The following is a 17,624-nucleotide window of genomic DNA, read 5'->3' on the forward strand; positions in this document are numbered from 1 at the left end:
TTGTTACTCTTGGTGTTTGCCACACCTAGACGGCTTGGAGCAGCGAGGATCATTGAGCAGAGGGTGGTGTTTGTCTCCGTCTCCGTTCGTGGTGATTGTAAGGGGTTCTTGAGCCTTCCCCGTGGGAGTTCAAGAAAGGCATCTGTAGTGGATTTCTCATTGCTTGTGGATCCCCATCTTCTGTTGGTTGTGCGGCACCCGATTGCGGGTTTGGCGTGTGATGCCAATTAGCTTGTGAACCTCCAAGTGGGTGAATCGCTACAACGAGGACGTAGCTTGCCGGCAAGCAAGTGAACCTCGGATAAAAATCTTGTGCATCATTGTTCCGAGGATTTAATTATGTATATTGATTGATCACTTGCCACGGCGGTATAATCATTTATGTCACTCTTTGTATTTACTTTGATATACATCTTGTGTAGTGATAGCTTACTTTGCTAGTTGTAATTAGCCTTCTTGCTAGTTCTCTAATATTAGTTTTTAGCCTTAGCTTTTGAGTGCCTAGAAAAGCATAGCTCACTAGACTTGTGGATAGGTGGCTTGCAACCGTTTTGTAGTGCTAGCGCAAAACTTGCATTACGCCATTTAGTTATCTATCCACCTTGTCTTAAGTGTTGTTGTAGAAATTTTTATTAGGCTATTCACCCCCCCTCTAGCCATTTAGGACCTTTCACCTTGGTCATGCAGGTGTCGCTGGAGGCCATGGAGCTGTGGGATGCGGTGGAGGCCGTGTCCAAGGAGCGCGCCAAGGACCGGCGGGCGCTGGCCGCCATCTTTGGCACGGTGCCGTCGGAGATGAAGACCGGGCTTTCCGTGAAGAAATCGACGAAGGAGGCGTGGGGCACGGTGAAGAAGATACGAGCCGGCGACGACCGCATAAAGTCCGCAAGTGTGCAGCGCCTCATGAAGGAGTTTGAGAATGTGGCGTTCCGCGACGGGGAGACCGTCGGCGACTTCACGATGCGCATCAACGGGCTCACCGCTAGCCTGTGCGAGCGTGGGGAGGTGATGGAGGACAGCCACGTAGTGAAGAAGATCCTACGCATGGTCCCGAAGAAGATGAAGCAAGTCGTGGTGCCGATTGAGATGCTCGCAGACATCAACTCCATGTCGATCGAGGAGCTCGTCGGGCGGCTGCAAGTTGCGGAGGATGCCGACACTGAGGAACACGCGGTGGGCAACACCGGGCAACTGCTTCTCAGTTCTCACTGAGGAGTAGTGGGAGGCTCGCCGGCGCCGCGGCAAGGAGCGTGCGCACGGCGGCTAGGCGCGGCGGAGATGCACGGCGCGGCGGCAGTGGCGACAAGGGCGGCGGCAACCACGACGACGACGGTAGCAACAACATGTGCTCTGGGACCAGCAGATGCTCGGAGCGCCGCAACTGAGGGAGATGCTTCAACTGCGGCGTTCGTGGCCACCTTGCCAAGAACTGCCGGGAGCCGAGGAAGGAGAGGGCCTTCCTCGCCGACGCCGACGAGGAACCATGACTGTTGTGAGTCGGCGTGCATGGTGCTGTCAGGTTTAGGGGGGTAATTGTTAGGAATAAATCTGACTTGGGTGTTTGTCCAATCAGGGGTGTGTGTGTGTCGCGTGGCAATCTGTTGCCGGTTCATGTTGTGCATGGAACATGGTGTGTTCATGTTGCCGTTGCAGGTAGTTAGGATCGTGTGGGAGTCCACTAGAACATCGCGGGATAGCTGCGAGGATCAAGTTAGATCGAGTCAAAGTACGTTGAGAGGGTGTGGTGTGCGTGGCGCCGGTCAGTATGGAGGAGCGTCTCGACCTGCGGAACGAGCGAGTGGCTCTTGCGCCGTCGCCGGGCGGGTCGTGCGGATCATGGGCGGGAAGGCCGGCATGGAGGCGTAGCTCCGTGGTGTGTCCCTGGCCTATTTATACCCATGTACTCCTTGGGTTGTTTAAGTTGCCAAATCCAGAGAAATAAAAAGTGCCAAGATACAGGCCGTTGTGTCGGCCGCGGCGTTCGTCGCCGGAAACAGCTTGTGTTCATTGTCTCCCTCGCCGGTGCTTTGTGTTCGTGTAGTACAGGGTGGAGGCTTCACCTGGTATCGCGGAACCCCAAACTTGTATCCCGTACTAATAGTTGTGACAGGTACTAAGCCTCAGGGCGAGAGGTTATTTTTCTAGTAGTCACGTTTGATGTGTTTGACATGTCTTCAATAGGATCCTTGGTTGTGCAAGCAGCGGCGTTTCTGGTGAAAAACACGGGCTTGGAAAGGGCCTGGAGGCTGACCGTATCGCTGCCGAGCATCATGACAACCGACGACATGATCGGCCGGGCCACCGGGTCTCCCTGGACGCACAGCAGCCCAACTTGGATGCATCTCAGCACGTCGCCCACCGGGAAGCTGCCGCCCATGCACGGGTCCACCAACTCGGTCACCGTCCCGGCCTCCCAGTGCTCCCATACCTGCACGGCAGTGAGCCAAACTTTACACCAGAACTTGCAAGAGTGAGCCAATGGGCAACAGATTGCACTACTTACGGTGGTCACGAGGTCTCCATTCTTCTGGGAGTCGTAGCTGTGGTTGTTCTTCCTCCCCGTGACGATCTCCACAACCATGACGCCGAAGCTGAACGCGTCCGACTTAACGGAGTAGTTACCCCGCATCGCATACTCTGGCGCCATGTACCCACTGAAACATGTGATCAATTTTACTAACGCGGAAATTGGACATTCTTATGGTTGCTAGTGCTGTGCGGAGTACTGACTGGGTGCCGATGACGCGGTTCGTGACGGCCTGGGTCTGGTCACGCTCGAAAATCCTGGCGAGGCCAAAGTCAGAAATCTTGGGTCTCATTTCCGCGTCCAGCAGGATGTTGCTGGCCTTGAGATCACGGTGGACAACTTTGAGCTCCGAGTCTTCGTGCAGGTACTGCAGGCCCCGGGCGATGCCGTTTATGATCTTGTGCCTCCGGCCCCAGTCCAGAAGCTCACGCTGCTCAGCATCTGATGGAAATCAATCGTAATATGATGATTTCACGCTTTTTAGAGAAATTAGAATGCAGCAGAAAATGTGTATCAGATTCAGAGTTGAACTTGATTCAAGCGCGCAGTACCGAAAAGGATCAGGTCGAGGCTCCGGTTGGGGACCAACTCGTAGACAAGCAGCCGCTCCTGCTGCTCCAAGCAGACGCCAAGGAGCCTGACGAGGTTCTTGTGCTTCAGCTTGGCTACCAAAGCGAGCTCGTTCTTGAGCTCCTCCACTCCCTGCGTCGAGTTCTGCGACAGCCGCTTCACCGCTATTTCGTCGCCGTTGGGGAGGACGCCCTGAACAAGCTCAAACCAGTCAGTACAGAAACTGCCCGGACATTGCATGATTGCTCGTCACAACCTTGTACACCGTGCCGAAGCCGCCTTCGCCGAGCTTGTTGCTCTCGGCGAAGTCCACAGTGGCGGCTCGCAGTGTGGACACGTCGATCTGCATCGAGTCCACCATTTCGATGTCCTCTGCTTTGCCGGAATGCATAGGATCTGTTCAAATTTCAGTTCCTTGAATTTCACAAGGGTTTGATGCTGTAAAATCACTGAATTCGCAAGAGCGTACATTGCTGTTTCGCTTGTGCTGCTGGCCGCTGAAGCCTCCGGAAACAGAGGCAAGCGACAAGGTTCAAGCCTGCTAGAGTAGGCAGCATGACTACAAGAACCAGACCGGACACACTGTACTTCCTTCCCCCTGTTAGTACTACTACGTACGTGAGCAAACATCCCGTCAAATACGTTGGCACATTGATTTGATTTACCTTTGAGCTCACCTCCCGCCGTCGGCGGCGGCGGCTCAATCTCTGGATGCACAGCTGGAGCTGCAGGGGGCGATGATGCGAGCCGGACCATCGCCGGCACATTGTAGAAGGCCCCCCCGACTCCGAGTCCTCCCACCTCGTACCGGTAGTTGCAATTGACCCAAAGCGCCCTGGGAGCGAGGTCGTTCTCGAAGAAATCCGCCAGGGTCGACGCTATGATCCCGGCGAGGCACTCCCGGCACTGCGCCGGCGTCTGGTCCGGCGTGCACTGCGCCAGGCTGTACACCTTGGGAAACTCCTGGTCCAAGTCGGCCTCCCCGGTGGCGAAGCGTCGCGTGGAGTTGTACGCGGCGTACTCCGCGGTGGCGTTCATGAGGTCGGCCACTATGCGGTTGAACCGCGCCTGGTCCGACGTGATATTCACTAGGAATGGCTGGGCATACGTGTCGGCCGACAGGCCGGTGTCGGCGGCGGAGAGGACGCGGGCGTCGGAGTAGTGGAGGATGCAGGCGTCGTAGTAGATGGTGGCTTCCTTGTCGTAGGAGCAGTCGTTGGGCAGGTCCTGAAACCCCTGGGTGAGGCAGGCGAAGCAGGACGCGGCGTCGGAGTCGCCGCGGCAGAGCCCCATGGCCCAGACTCGGTCCGGGGCGACGCCGGCGGCCGCGGTGGCGAAGAGTTTCGCGGACGCGGAGGCCTTGTTGGGCAGCATGGCGGCGACGTGGTTGAGGTTGGCCTGGTACTTGCTGTTGCCCTTGAACGTCTTGTTGCCGCCGCACTCGGGCCACGGGTAGCCAGTGGCGCGGGGCACGAGCTGGGCGACGGCCACCATGACCAGGAGGAGGTGGCGAGCCATTGTGTTACACGGTGAGCAAGTCTCAGGACTCTCGTAAGGCAGCTAGCTAGCAGTGTATGCATGGAAGGCCACGGTCACTGCAAAATAATTACGGTCATGTTGTCCCTGGACCAGTTAACGATTGGAACACCAGATTTTCAGTTGGTGGTGGTCGCAGAAGGCGGCTTGGTGCGTTGTTGGTTCGGTTGTCGCCCTCGCTCCGGGCTCCATCAAATGGTGCCCCCATCAGATCAGCAACTTGGCACGCGGACGGCCGCCATGGTTGACCCGAGACCGGACAGGAAACAAAGGCATTGCGAGTCCTTAGAGCATCTTCAGTCGCGTCCCCCGAACCGTCCCCCAAACCGCGCTGGATTGAGCGTTTGGGGGACGTGTTTCGTTCGTGCCGTGTTTGGGGGACGTCGCTCCCCAGTCGCGTCCCCCAAACAAAATTTCGCAAATTTTAAACTTAACTAGATTCGTTTAGATTCGTCCAAACTTACATAGATTCGAACGAAATTTGACTAACTTTAAAACTAAACCTAATCTAGAACCACTTGCGGCGGCCGGAGGCGTCGTAGTACCGCCTGGAAGTTATACATCTCGTCGGTGACGACCTCCCGCTTGACGCGCTCGTCGACGGGCTCGTCCACGGGCTCGTCCTTCACCAAGCCGCTTGGTCCCGCTCGCCGTCGTCGGTGAGGTCCACCGCGGCTTGCCGGAGTCGCGGATGGACATGGCGATCGCCGCGTCCGAGTTGCTCCTCCGAGCGCCCTTGTCGTCCATGGACGCCAAGAACGCCGCCCGCAGCCCCGGGCAGTCCTCGGGGTCGTCGCCGCCGGCGATGAGCCGGCCGCCGCCGCTCGTACTCCGCCGACGCGCCGCCGCTGCGACGCTTCCTCCGGCTCCTCCTTCACCTCCGGCTCGGGATGAGGAGGGCGCCGCCGCGCCTCCCTTACCGCCGCCCGCCGCCGCTACCGCCACGCCTCGTGTTGACGGGCGTCGCCGGCTCCTCCTTGACCTCCCGTTTGGGAACGGTGCACGGCGCCGACCGGTACGACGAGGACGGCGTCGATCGCGCCGGCCCCGAGGAAGAAGAGTGCGAGGAGGACGAGTACGTCGTCCTCCTCGGCTGCCATTGAGGAGACGGCGGCGGCGACGACGGCATCTCCAGCCTTGGAGCGCCGTTGCGGAGGCCGCGGATGACGTTCTCGAGGGCGCGCCCGAACGCCCCGGCAACGTGGCGCGGCCTTCCCTCGTTCCAGCTGTTGGGCCCGCCGATGAGGCCGGTGGTGCTGTGCATCTCGACGTCGTACTTGGCCTTGAAGTACGTGACCCACCAGTCGTCGTTGTCCTTGGCCGCCCATGTCGGATCCGCCCGCTCCTCGGCGGTGAGTTGAGCCCGACGGGCCTTGTTGGCGTCCCACCATTGCTGCGTGCGCGGCTTCGGCGGCGGCGGAACGCCAATGCCGTTCACGGCCATCTTCCGGCCGCCGCCGCTTGGCAGCCGCATGTCCGGCGGGACCGGATACCGGGCGTGGTGCAGCGCCCACGCCTCCGCCACGGTGAGGCTGCCGCGGCCGAAGCCGCTCGCCGCGGCGATCTTGCGGGGGACGAGCTCGACATTTTTTGAGCGGCGAGGAGAGGATCCGGGAAGGGGAGGCGGCGGCGACGAGAAGGATTATGATGAGCGGCGATAACCGGAGGGCGTCTTAAAACAGCGGCGGCAGCGGGTGGTTGCACGCAATAACTCCGGCGCGGACGGCCACGCGGCCATGCACGACGAGACGCGTCCCTCGCGTCGCCCGGGAAAACAGGGACGCCATTAACGTCGCTTGACCAAAGGTAGGAGACGGGGTTTTAGCCTTCCGTGCCGCCGACGCGTCGGGCCCGCGTCGGTTGGCCTCGCGTTCGTTGTGTCCGGCGTCCCCGGAGCGTCCCCGTGGGACGGGGACGGGCTCGGGGCGCCGGACACCGTATCGGGCCGCGCCGGACAAAAATGGGCTTTGGGGGACGCGGCTGGAACGCTTTTTTTGTCCGGCGCGCCCCAAATCGCTTTGGGGGACGGTTTGGGGGACGCGACTGGAGATGCTCTTAGGACATCTCCAGCGGCGACGCATTTTAGCGTCCGCGCGCGTCCGTTTTCGTCGATCCTTTTGGTCGAAATCGACCGCGCGTCCATTTGCGTCGGGGTGGCTCCAGCGACACGACGCATTTTTGTAGGATGAATCATTTTTTTAAACATGAAACATAGTTTACATACTTAAAACATAAAAAATAAACCTAAAACGCCTACTGCTCCTCGTCGCTGTGCTGCTCCTCGTCGCTGTCGAGCACGATGAGCTCCGGTATGATCCAAGGCCAGTTGCCATCCGGGGGGCGTACGCCGGGCGCGCCGCCGCCGGTGCTCGAGGTTGAGGAGGCTGCGGCCGTGGCGGCGGTGGAGGCGCCCAGCGTCGTGGCTGTGACGGCGGTGGAGGCGCCCGCACTGCGGGCTGTGGCGGCGGTGGAGGCGCCCAGTGCTGCGGCTGTGGCGGCGGTGGAAGCGCCCAGGCCTGCGGCTGTGGCGGCGGTTGAGGCGCCTAGTGCTGCGGCTGTGGCGGCGGTGGAGGCGCCCACTGCTGCGGCTGTGCCGGCGGTGGTGGAGGCGCCGCCGATTCCAGGAGCGCCTGTCGAAGTTCTTCATCCGCCGACAGGCCCGGCGGCATGACGGCGGTGGCGTAGCGGGGCAGCGGCGGCTGCACAGGCGCGTCGTACTCGGAGACGAGGACGGCGACCTTCGCCATCTCGTCGTCCGTCATGTTCTCCGGGAACTCGAAGTTCCGGCCCTCCGCCAAGGCTCGCCGCCATTCGTGGAAGACGACAGCGACGTAGTCGTCGCTGTCGTCCTTCACCTCCTCGCTATGGTACGCGAGCGCCTCGACGTAGTCGTCGTCGTCGTACACGGCGTAGGCTTCATCGTCGTCGTCCTCCCGGTCGTCGGCGTCGTCCTCCCGGTCGTCGGCGTCGTTGTGCTGCGTCTGCTAATGTCGCGTCCGCGCCTGCTGACGACGAGCCGCCGGTGCAGGGCCGAAGGGGTAATCCCTGTCGCCTATGAAGTCTGCCCTTCGTCTCCTGTCCGTCTCCGTGGACAGGTACGTACACCAAAGCTCCGAGTCGATGACGTACGCCGGATCGTCGCGGAGGTCCGCCGGCAGATACCGCCTCCTGCGTCGGATCTCCGCCGTCCGATCAGGCTCACGCGCAGGTACTAGAGGGATGGGCACCCGGCGGCAGCTGAGCCGCTAGCCGCCAGGCAGCTGCACGCCGGACCAGGCGTCGTCGCACGGCATCCATTTGCCGTGCATGAGCCTCCCCACCGTGACGGGGAGCGACACCCTCTTGCAGCCGCTGCCGGAGGCCTCGAAGTCGTTTTTCTTCCCCATGGCGCTGCGGCGGTGGTGGTGCGAGTGGAGGCGTGGTGTGGGTGAAGGAGCGACGCGGCCGGTGGACTTTTAAGGGCGGTCGCGCGCGGGATATGATGCCATTGAAGGCGGCGCAGAAGCCAAGCCGCCGCCCCCAGTGCGCGTGCAGAACAGGCAGCCGCGCCATTGATGGCGAAGGCTGCGGCGCAGACGCGGAAGCGCTGATCGCTGAAGCGATGCCCTCGATGCAGGCTCGCTGCCAGGCGGGCCCGATGGAGAAGTGAGCGGAAACTTTGCGCGTCCGCCGAGACGCAAACCTGGCGCATATTTGGGCCAGGTTTGCATCTCCGCGGACGGCCCGGTCACTTTGCGTCGCGCCGCTGGAGGTGGTGCACGACGCATTTTCGGTCAAGACGGACACAAACGGTCGCTCTGCGTCCGTTTGCGTCGCGCCGCTGGAGATGCCCTTATGCCCTCGTCGTCGTTGACGCATTGACTGCCTGAGAATTGAGATAGACGATGGTGACTAATTTTCCCTGGTCTAGTATAGGGTCTGCCTAACATAACCTCATCCTCGTTCGGTCGTTCCTACCATCCACCTCTATCGCGCCATGGATGACCACCACCTGCTGCCCGTGGCCGCCGCCATCGCCGTCGCGCTGCTCGCGCTCCGCGCCGCGGGTTACCCCACGTACCCCTTCACCGTGTGCGGCGCCAGCAGTTTCTACAAGCCCAACAGCACGTACCAGGCCCACCTCGACCTCGCTGCCGCCACGGTGCCCAGGAACGCCTCGGCGTCCCCGGACCTCTTCGCCGCGGCGGTCGTCGGCGCCGTCCCGGAGCAGCTCTGGGCCATGGGGCTCTGCCGCGGCGACGTTAACGCCACCACCTGCTTCACCTGCCTCACCCAGGCCTTCCTGGACCTGCCCAACTACTGCTCCTACCAAAAGGACGCCAGCATCTACTACGACGCCTGCATCCTCCACTACTCCGACGTGCACGTCCTCTCCTCCGACGACTACGGCCCGCAGTTTGACATGAGCAACATCTACAACCTCGGCAACGTTACGTCAGACCCGGCCCGGTACAACCGCCTCCTGGCCGCTCTCGTCAACGACACCGCCGACTACGCCGCCTACAACTCCACACGGAGGTTCGCCACCGGGGAGGCCGACTTCGACCTGCAGCCCCACAAGGTGTACACCGTGGCTCAGTGCACGCCGGACCAGACGCCGGCTGAGTGCCGGAGGTGCCTTGCCCGGCTCATAATGACATCGCTGCCTGCCTTCTTGAACCACACCGGAGGCAGGACCCTATGGTTCAACTGCACCTACAGGTTCGAGACATCACCCTTCTACAATGGACCGGCGATGGTGCGTCTGGCTTCACGGAGCAGGGGAGCGCCGGCGCCGGCTGTGCAGCCAACGGTTGGGACGCCACGAGTGGCAGGAGGAGGTATGTTAAAGCATCTTGCTATTACTAATTAGACGCACCTTCCCGTTAATTCTCACGCTAGCTGAAGAGAGATGCAATGCTCAATGTATTCATCGGAGTCATAGGCGGTACATATATATAGGCCACGTCCTCGACTATACAAGGAAGGAGGCGGGCCCGATACTAAATACAAAGATATGTATCGCTATACATAATTACAGGGGATACACATCCAGATATTCAGAGATATGTATCTCAACACCCCCCCGCAGTCGAAGCGTCGCCTGGTCGAACGCATAGACTGGACCGAAACTCCTCAAATGATGCCGTAGGAGACCCTTAGTCATGATATCCGCAAACTGTTGAGAGGTGGGCACATGAAGGACTCGAATGTGTCCAAGGGCCACCTGTTCCCGAACAAAATGAATGTCCAGCTCAATATGCTTGGTGCGGCGATGGTGGACCGGGTTGGCGGAGAGGTAGACGGCGGAAACGTTGTCGCAGAGAGACCACGGTGGCTTTGGCGACAGGACATGAGAGCTCAACGAGGAGTTGTCGTAGCCAGGAAACCTCAGCGAATCGCGTTAGCAACTGCCCGGTACTCCGCTTCGGCACCGGAGCGAGAGACCGTGGGTTGTCGCTAGACGACCACGAGATGAGCGAAGGTCCGAAGTAGACGCAGTAGCCAGACGTGGAGCGACGCGTGTCGGGGCAGCCGGCCCAATCGGCGTCCGAATATGCGACGATGTCCGTGGCGGTGGAGGCGTGGAGGGAGAGGCCGAAGTCCATGGTGCCACGAATGTAGCGGAGGATCCGCTTGACCGCAGCCCAATGAGGATCCCGCGGAGCGTGCATGTGAAGGCACACCCGCCGAACAAGCATACCGTAGCTCGGGGCGAGTCAAGGTGAGGTACTGCAAGGCACCGACGATGGAGCGATAAGATGACGCGTCCGTGGCCAAGGAACCATCCGTGGCGGAGAGCTTGGACTTCGTGTCGACAGGCGTGGCCGCGGATTTGCAATTAAGCATACCGGCGCGGTCCAGGAGCTCGTGGGCGTACTTGCGCTGATGAAGGAAGAAGCCGTCGGTGCGACGAACGACCTCGATGCCGAGGAAGTAGTGCAGGGGCCCCAAGTCCTTGAGGGCAAACTCGGCGCGAAGACGCTCGGTGAGCTGTCGCAGTAGGTCCATGGAGCTAGCCGTTAGGATGATGTCGTCGACATAGAGCAGCAGGTACGCGGTGGCGGCACCGTTGTTGTACACAAACAGCGAGGCATCGGAGCGGGTGGAGCGGAAGCCGAGTTGGTGAAGAAATGCTGCGATGCGCCGGGTACCAGGCGCGTGGGGCCTGCTTGAGCCCGTATAGCGAGCGCGAGAGCAGGCACACATGGTCGGGGTGGGCGCCGTCGACGAAACCCGTGGGCTGCCGGCGGAAGACTCCGCTCCTCTAGATGGCCGTGAAGGAAGGCGTTGGAGACGTCCATCTGGTGCACGGGCCATGCACGGGAGACCGCGAGCTGAAGAACGATGCGGATCGTCCCAGGCTTGACAACCGGGGCGAAGGTGTCGGTGAAGTCGACGCCGGCGCGCTGGCGAAAACCACGAACCACCCACCGTGCCTTGTGGCGGTCGAGAGTACCGTCCGGATGGAACTTGTGCTTGAAGACCCACTTCCCGGTGATGATGTTGGCGTGGGGAGGGCGGGGAACAAGCGTCCATGTCTGGTTTCGCTGCAGTGCGTCGAACTCGTCCCGCATGGCCGCAAGCCACCGCGGGTCGCGGAGAGCAGCCCGGCGCAGGCGGGCGGGGGCGATGGCGTGGCTGGTGAAGGCGCGGAAGTCGACGCGGTGCGGACGTACTCATCCGAGGGGTATCGCGTACTCGGGACGCGATCCCCGCACGGGCGCGCGTGAGGGGCCCCGTGGCCGGCGGCGGAGGAGGCGGAGGCGGGGCCGGAGACGAGGCATCGCCCGAGCTGGGGCTCGAGGGCGACGCGGTCGAGGGCGCAGATGACACGGCGGTGGCGTCGCCCGAGCTGGGGCTCGAGGGCGACGCGGTCGAGGGCGCGGATGACACGGCAGCGCCCGAGGTAGTACTCGAGGGCGATGAGGGCGGTGTCGAAGGCGAGGCGACAGCCGCCCGAGGCGGAGCTCGAGGGCGCCGTGTGTGAGCCCGAGGCGGTGCTCGAGGGCGTCACGGGGGCGTCGCAAGTCGGAGTAGAGGAGGCGCGCGGGGGTGCAGCCGAGCCAGGAACCTCTACCAAGGTAGGGCCGCGACGCCGCGGACCGTCGATCCACGGGAGGAGAAGTCATCACCTGTTCTCGTGCAAAGGGAAAACGAGTGCTCATCAAAGTACACGTGCCGGGACGTGATGACGCGGTGAGAGACCGGATCATAGCAACGGTAGCCTTTGGTGTTAGCCGGGTAACCGAGAAAGACGCACGGAATGGAGCGAGGTGCGAGTTTATGAGGGGTGGTGGCGGCGATGCTAGGGAAACAGCGACAACCGAAAATACGGAGACCGTCGTATGAGGGGGGTGAGCCGAACAGGAGGTTATGTGGTGTGTAATTCCAGCGTGGGCGACACGGGCGCAGGTTGACTAGGAGGGTGGCGGTGGAGAGAGCGTCTGGCCAGAACTGGGGGGCATATGGGCGTGGAACAGGAGGGTACGGACGCAGTCATTAAGGGTGCGTAGGATGCGCTCAGCGCGGCCGTTCTGCTGGGAGGTGTATGGGCAAGTGAGGCGGAAGATGGTGCCATGGGTGGAGAGGAGGGTGCGGATGGTGGTGTTGTCGAACTCCTTGCCGTTGTCAGTTTGGAGGGCGAGGATTGGGCGACCGAACTGCGTAGAGACATAAGAATAAAAGGCGGTGAGTGTCAAGGCGACGTCAGATTTCTTACGAAGAGGGAAAGTCCAGACAAAGTGAGAAAAATCATCGAGAATAACAAGATAATAAATAAAACCAGAATGACTCGGTACGGGGGACGTCCATACATCACTATGAAGTAATTGAAAAGGAAATGATGCAACCGTGGATGAACTACTGAAAGGAAGTCGAACATGTTTGCCTAGTCGGCAAGCGTCACATGAGTGAGCCGCCATTTTATTACATGAAAAAGAAAAGCCTCTCATTATTTGGCGGAGCGAGGTGGAGCTGGGATGGCCAAGACGAGCGTGCCAAAGGTCGACGCCGGCGAGAGCGCCCGAGGTGCAGCGTGAGTGGAGGGAGACGGCTGAACGGGGTAGAGGTCGCCGGGACTCTCACAGCGGTGCAAAACCATCCGGGTACGGGCGTCCTTTACGTAAAAACCAAATTCGTCAAATTCCACGCTTACAGAGTTATCACGAGAAAGAGTTTTGACGGAAACTAAATTCTGAACAAGATGTGGTGAAACTAAGACATTATTAAGAGACAATGGTGTGGAATTAGAAGGAAAATGAGTGGAGCCAATATGAGAGATGGGAAGACCAGCACCGTTACCGACGATGATGCGAGAGGAAGTGGATGTCGGAGATGAAGTGGAAAGGTTACCCGGGTGAGCAGCCATGTGTGCGGAGGCTCCGGTGTCCATGAACCAGTCGCCACCGCCAGAATAAGCGCCCGGCGAGGGAGCGTACTGAAGGGCGGTGTACGGCCGCGGGGTCCCGGTGGGCCGGCGGGGCCTGCGGCATCATGCCGCCGTAGACGGGGCGTAGGGCGGGCCGGCGGGAGCCTCGCGGTGCCGCGGCGAGGAAGGCCCGGTGCGTCGCCGGACGAGGGCCGACGGTGCCGGGGACGGGGGCGCGGAACGGGCATGGTGTAGGCGTGTACGACCCCCGTCCAAGGGTTGTGTCCGCCGCCCACGGCGGAGTGGGGTGTGAGTACCCGGGGCGCGGACTGACGATGCCGGGGCCGCCGTTGTTGCCACCGCCGCGGCCACCACCACGGCCACGGCGACAGCCACGGCCACTGCCCCCTCCTCCTTGGTGTTGTGGCGGTTGAGGCGCGGGGTGTGGAGGGGCGGGGGTGGGCGCCGGTGGAGCTCCTCCGCCACGAGGAAGGATGTCTGTTGCCGCTGGCCCATAGAGCGGTGTGAACCGCCCGGGTGCGCACACCCTTCAGCCGCCGTTCCTCCAGCCGGAGGTAGTCAACCGCCCGCTCGAACGTAGGGTTGGTCATGAGGGTGAGGTTGGAGGCGGCGTTGCCGAGGTCCTCGTTGAGGCCGGCGGTGAGGGTGGAGAGGGAGGAGCTCGTCGCCAATCCGGAACCCAAGGTCCCGGAGCTCGTCGGAGATGGCCTTGAGGCGCGGGCGATGGCGTCCAAGGTTTGATCGCCCTGGGGTGTACCGAAGAATTCCTGCTGCAAAAAGACAACACGTTGGAGCTTGTTATTGGTGAAGAGGCCGTTGATCTTTCCCCACACCGTGCGGGCGTCATCGCCCTCCCGAACGACGGTCTTGAAGATGTCCGGCGAGACGGTGAGGAAGAGCCAGCGGATGATGGTGGCGTCGATGGCCAGCCAGTCGGAGTCGCGGGCGAGGAGGTCGACGGTGCCGTCGATGTGGTCGCGCAGGTTGTACTCGCGGAAGAGGAGGTAGAAGTACGTCTTCCAGGCGAGGTAGTTGGCGGCGGTAGTGGACAGCTTGACGGGGACATGGTCGGCGATGGCGACGGCGCGGAGCTGGCCGGGGTCGGGGATGGAGGAGTCGGCGAAGGGGTTGGAGCTGGGGGTAGACATGGTGGGGAAGAGGCGGCGCACGGGGGGAGAGGCGGCGCTCGGCTAGGGGTGGGGGGGCGGCGCACGGGGAGAGAGGCGGCGCGCGGCTAGGATCTAGGAGGTGTCTGATACCATGAAGAGAGATGCAATGCTCAATGTATTCATCGGAGTCATAGGCGGTACATATATATAGGCCACGTCCTCGACTATACAAGGAAGGAGGCGGGCCCGATACTAAATACAAAGATATGTATCGCTATACATAATTACAGGGGATACACATCCAGATATTCAGAGATATGTATCTCAACACTAGCTACTAAATTAAAAAAAGATCAGAAACATGTGACCATCAATCCGATTGAATCTGTTTTACACGATGTTTTGCTCACGCAATCTTTATTTCACTCATAGGAGAGAGAAAGTTGAGCGTTCCCGTCGTGGTTCCTGCAATCTTGCTCCCTATTATATCAGCCTTGAACCTTGTGGTTTGCTTCTGTTTCTGGAAGCGCCGGCGGTCAGCAGCACAAGTGAAGAATCCATGTATATATGTTCCTTCAAGATTCAGTAACTCGGCGGCACTTTTTCCTCAAGTTGAAATAGAAGATATGACTTGTCCTTGTCTCCTATCTGATACTTGAACAGATCCAAGGTATTCTACTGAAACAGAGGACATCGAAATGGTGGATTCGATCCTGATCGACGTCTCCACCCTGCGAGCCGCCACGGTTAATTTCGCCGAGAGCAACAAGCTCGGACAAGGGGGGGTTCGGCACGGTGTACAAGGTTGCCAGGAAAGCAAGCATATCGTCCTGGCCTCCTGGGGTCTCTGTACTGAAAAAATGCTCATGGATTAACATTGGTTTTATTTGCTCAGGGCGCCCTGCCCAACGGCGACGAGATAGCGGTGAAGCGACTGTCGCAGGGAGGGGAGGAGCTCAAGAACGAGCTCGCGTTGGTGGCCAAGCTGAAGCACAAGAATCTCGCCAGGCTGGTCGGCGTCTGCCTGGAGCAGCAGGAGCGGCTACTCGTCTATGAGTTCGTCCCCAATCGGAGCCTCGACCTGATTCTTTTTGGTACTCTATCCAACACATTTTCCATGGCAAGCTAGCATAATAGTAGTATCATCACATCCATGAATGACCGTTTCTACTTTTAAGACATTGAGAAACGTGAGCAGCTGGACTGGGAGCAGAGGTACAAGATCATAAACGGCGTTGCTCGGGGCCTGCAGTACCTCCACGAAGATTCTCAGCTCAAAGTTGTCCACCGTGACCTCAAGGCCAGCAATATCCTGCTAGACGCGAACATGAACCCCAAAATCTCGGACTTTGGGCTTGCGAGGATCTTTGGGCGCGACCAGACGCAGGCCGTCACCAACCGCGTCGTCGGCACCTAGTCTGTACTCCTGCAAAACTCAGCGTTAAGTGTGTGTTCAAAGTTCTACTCCGTATAACCTTTCATTTTGGCTACTGATGAGTCAAAGAAGTATGCCTAATTTCTTGTTTCAGTGGATACATGGCGCCCGAGTACGTGGCGCGCGGCAACTACTCGGTGAAATCGGACGCGTTCAGCTTTGGCGTAATTGTGCTGGAGATCATAACAGGGAGGAAGAACAACGGCTGCAGCAACTCCGGGAGGTCTGAAGATCTCTTGACCATGGTAAGCACCAACCACGATCTGCTCTCATCATTGTTGCTAAGTGTAGCGATGATGCGCTCTGGCTCAAGGCTTCAAACTGAGATGCAGGTATGGGAGCACTGGGAGGCCGGGATGGTGACGGAGATAGTGGACCCGTGCATGGGCGCAAGTTTTCATGAGGGCGACGTGCTGAAATGCTTCCACGTAGGTCTCCTGTGTGTGCAGGGAAACCCGGCGGCCCGACCAATGATGTCATCAGTCGTGACGATGCTCGGAAGCGATACGGTCACCCTCCAGGCTCCATCCAAGCCGGCATTTCTGTCCTGAACATCTCATCAGAATTGGCTACATGATAGCTCATTTGTTGCTTATGGAACTACCATTGAAAATGGCTCTTTAATGACAAAAAAAATCCAGTGCATGCTTTTAATGACAAAAATTCAGGCTACAATAGTCACAGCTCACAACGGACCTCTACTAACTTTATGAACAAAATGCTACAAAAGCCTAAAAGCCAATGAAAGCAAGAACGAGTAAGAAATAAGGGTCTGTTTGGGACTGCTCCACTCCAGCTTCCTTCAGCTCCACTCCACCAAATCCACGAAAACTTGGAGCCGTTGCGTTTGGCAAATGAGAGGACTCCATTGTGGGAAATATGCCCAAGAGGTAATAATAAAGTTGTTGTTATCATATTTCACGTTTATGATAAATGTTTATTTCTCATGCTATAATTGTATTAATCGGAAACGCTAATACATCTGTGTTTTATAAACAAACAAGAGTCCCTAGTAAGCCTCTCATTTAACTAGCTTGTTGATTAATTGATGATCAAGGTTTCCTGATCATGAACATTGGATGTTAGTTAATAACGGGATCATATCATTAGGAGAATGATATGATGGACACATATACCCAATGTAAGCATAGCAATATGATCAAGTCATTAAGTTCATTTTGCTATAACTCTTAAACACAGAGTAACCTAATTCTTAGACCATGAGATCATGTCAATCACTAACGACGGAGGAGTACTTTGATGACATCAAACATCACACCGTAACAGGGTGATTATAAAGGTGGCATTGGGTATTCTGAAAGTGATAGTTGAGGCTGATGGATCAAGAGTGGGATTTGTCCATCCAAATGACGGAGAGATATACTCTGGGCCCTCTTGGTGAGATCACATCCAAAAAGCTTGGAAGCACATGACTAGGTCACAGGGGATGTCATATCACGGAACGAGTAAAGAGTACTTATCAGGAACGAGATCGAACTAGGTATAGATGATACCGACGATCGGAACTCGGATAAGTAAAGTATCGCGAGACAAAGGGAATTGATCACAGCGTGTATGGTTCATTCGATCGCAAGGTCATCGTTGAATCTGTAGGAGCCATTACGGATCTCCAGATCCCGCTATTGGTTATTAATCGGAGAGGTGTCTCGATCATGTCTGCATCATTCGCGAACCGTAGGGTGACACACTTAAGGTTCGATGACGCTTGGGGTAGATACGGGATATCGGAGAATATGAGTTGAAGACCAAAGTTTGTTCGGAGTCTTGGATGGGATCCAGGACATCACAAAGAGGTTCGGGATAGTTCGAAGAATAAGATTCATATATGGAAAGTCAATTTTAGGGTTTCAGAAAAGTTCGAGAATTTTCCGGTATTGTATCGGAGGGTTTTTAGAAGGTTCCAAAGGGCCCAGCTGCCCAGCCCGAGTAGGGCAACCCAAAAAAGGAAAGGGAGAATTTCACAGAAGTACTATTCATGTTCGGCACTGTTCACGGCCGGTATTGTTCACGGCCGGTACTGTTCACAGAAAGTATTGTTCACGTTCGGGGCAGTTC

General features: G+C 58.5%; 1 protein-coding gene and 1 pseudogene across 4 annotated transcripts; one reads left to right on the forward strand and one right to left on the reverse strand.

The window, feature by feature from the left end:
- Positions 1-1,912: 1,912 nt before the first annotated feature.
- Positions 1,913-4,717, reverse strand: LOC124686853 (cysteine-rich receptor-like protein kinase 6). 4 transcript variants are annotated; one of them, XM_047220761.1, is made up of 7 exons: positions 3,775-4,717; positions 3,567-3,695; positions 3,354-3,493; positions 3,079-3,289; positions 2,731-2,968; positions 2,504-2,654; positions 1,913-2,428 (listed from the first exon to the last, which is right to left on the reverse strand). In XM_047220761.1, exons 1-7 carry the CDS (start codon positions 4,613-4,615, stop codon positions 2,114-2,116), a joined length of 2,025 nt encoding a protein of 674 aa, XP_047076717.1. In that variant the 5' UTR covers positions 4,616-4,717; the 3' UTR covers positions 1,913-2,113. The 4 variants fall into 4 exon arrangements, with proteins under 4 accessions (XP_047076717.1, XP_047076711.1, XP_047076705.1 ...); XM_047220755.1 differs by having other exon boundaries at positions 3,567-3,704; XM_047220749.1 differs by having other exon boundaries at positions 3,763-4,717.
- A 3,877-nt stretch (positions 4,718-8,594) lies between these two features.
- Positions 8,595-16,223, forward strand: LOC124686880 (annotated as a pseudogene).
- The last annotated feature ends 1,401 nt before the right edge of the window (positions 16,224-17,624 follow it).

Source organism: Lolium rigidum, chromosome 1, assembly GCF_022539505.1.
Source record: "Lolium rigidum isolate FL_2022 chromosome 1, APGP_CSIRO_Lrig_0.1, whole genome shotgun sequence".
Classification (NCBI taxonomy): Eukaryota; Viridiplantae; Streptophyta; class Magnoliopsida; order Poales; family Poaceae; genus Lolium; species Lolium rigidum.

Bases quoted from the DNA above. Each gene is read 5' to 3' on its own strand.
- LOC124686853 (XM_047220742.1), bottom strand. From the start codon at position 4,615: ATGGCTCGCCACCTCCTCCTGGTCATGGTGGCCGTCGCCCAGCTCGTG. The intron at 3,494-3,566 runs GTACGCTCTTGC...AAATTTGAACAG, and splicing joins AGCACAAGCGAAACAGCAAT to ATCCTATGCATTCCGGCAAA. The intron at 2,429-2,503 runs GTAAGTAGTGCA...ACTGCCGTGCAG, and splicing joins ATGGAGACCTCGTGACCACC to GTATGGGAGCACTGGGAGGC.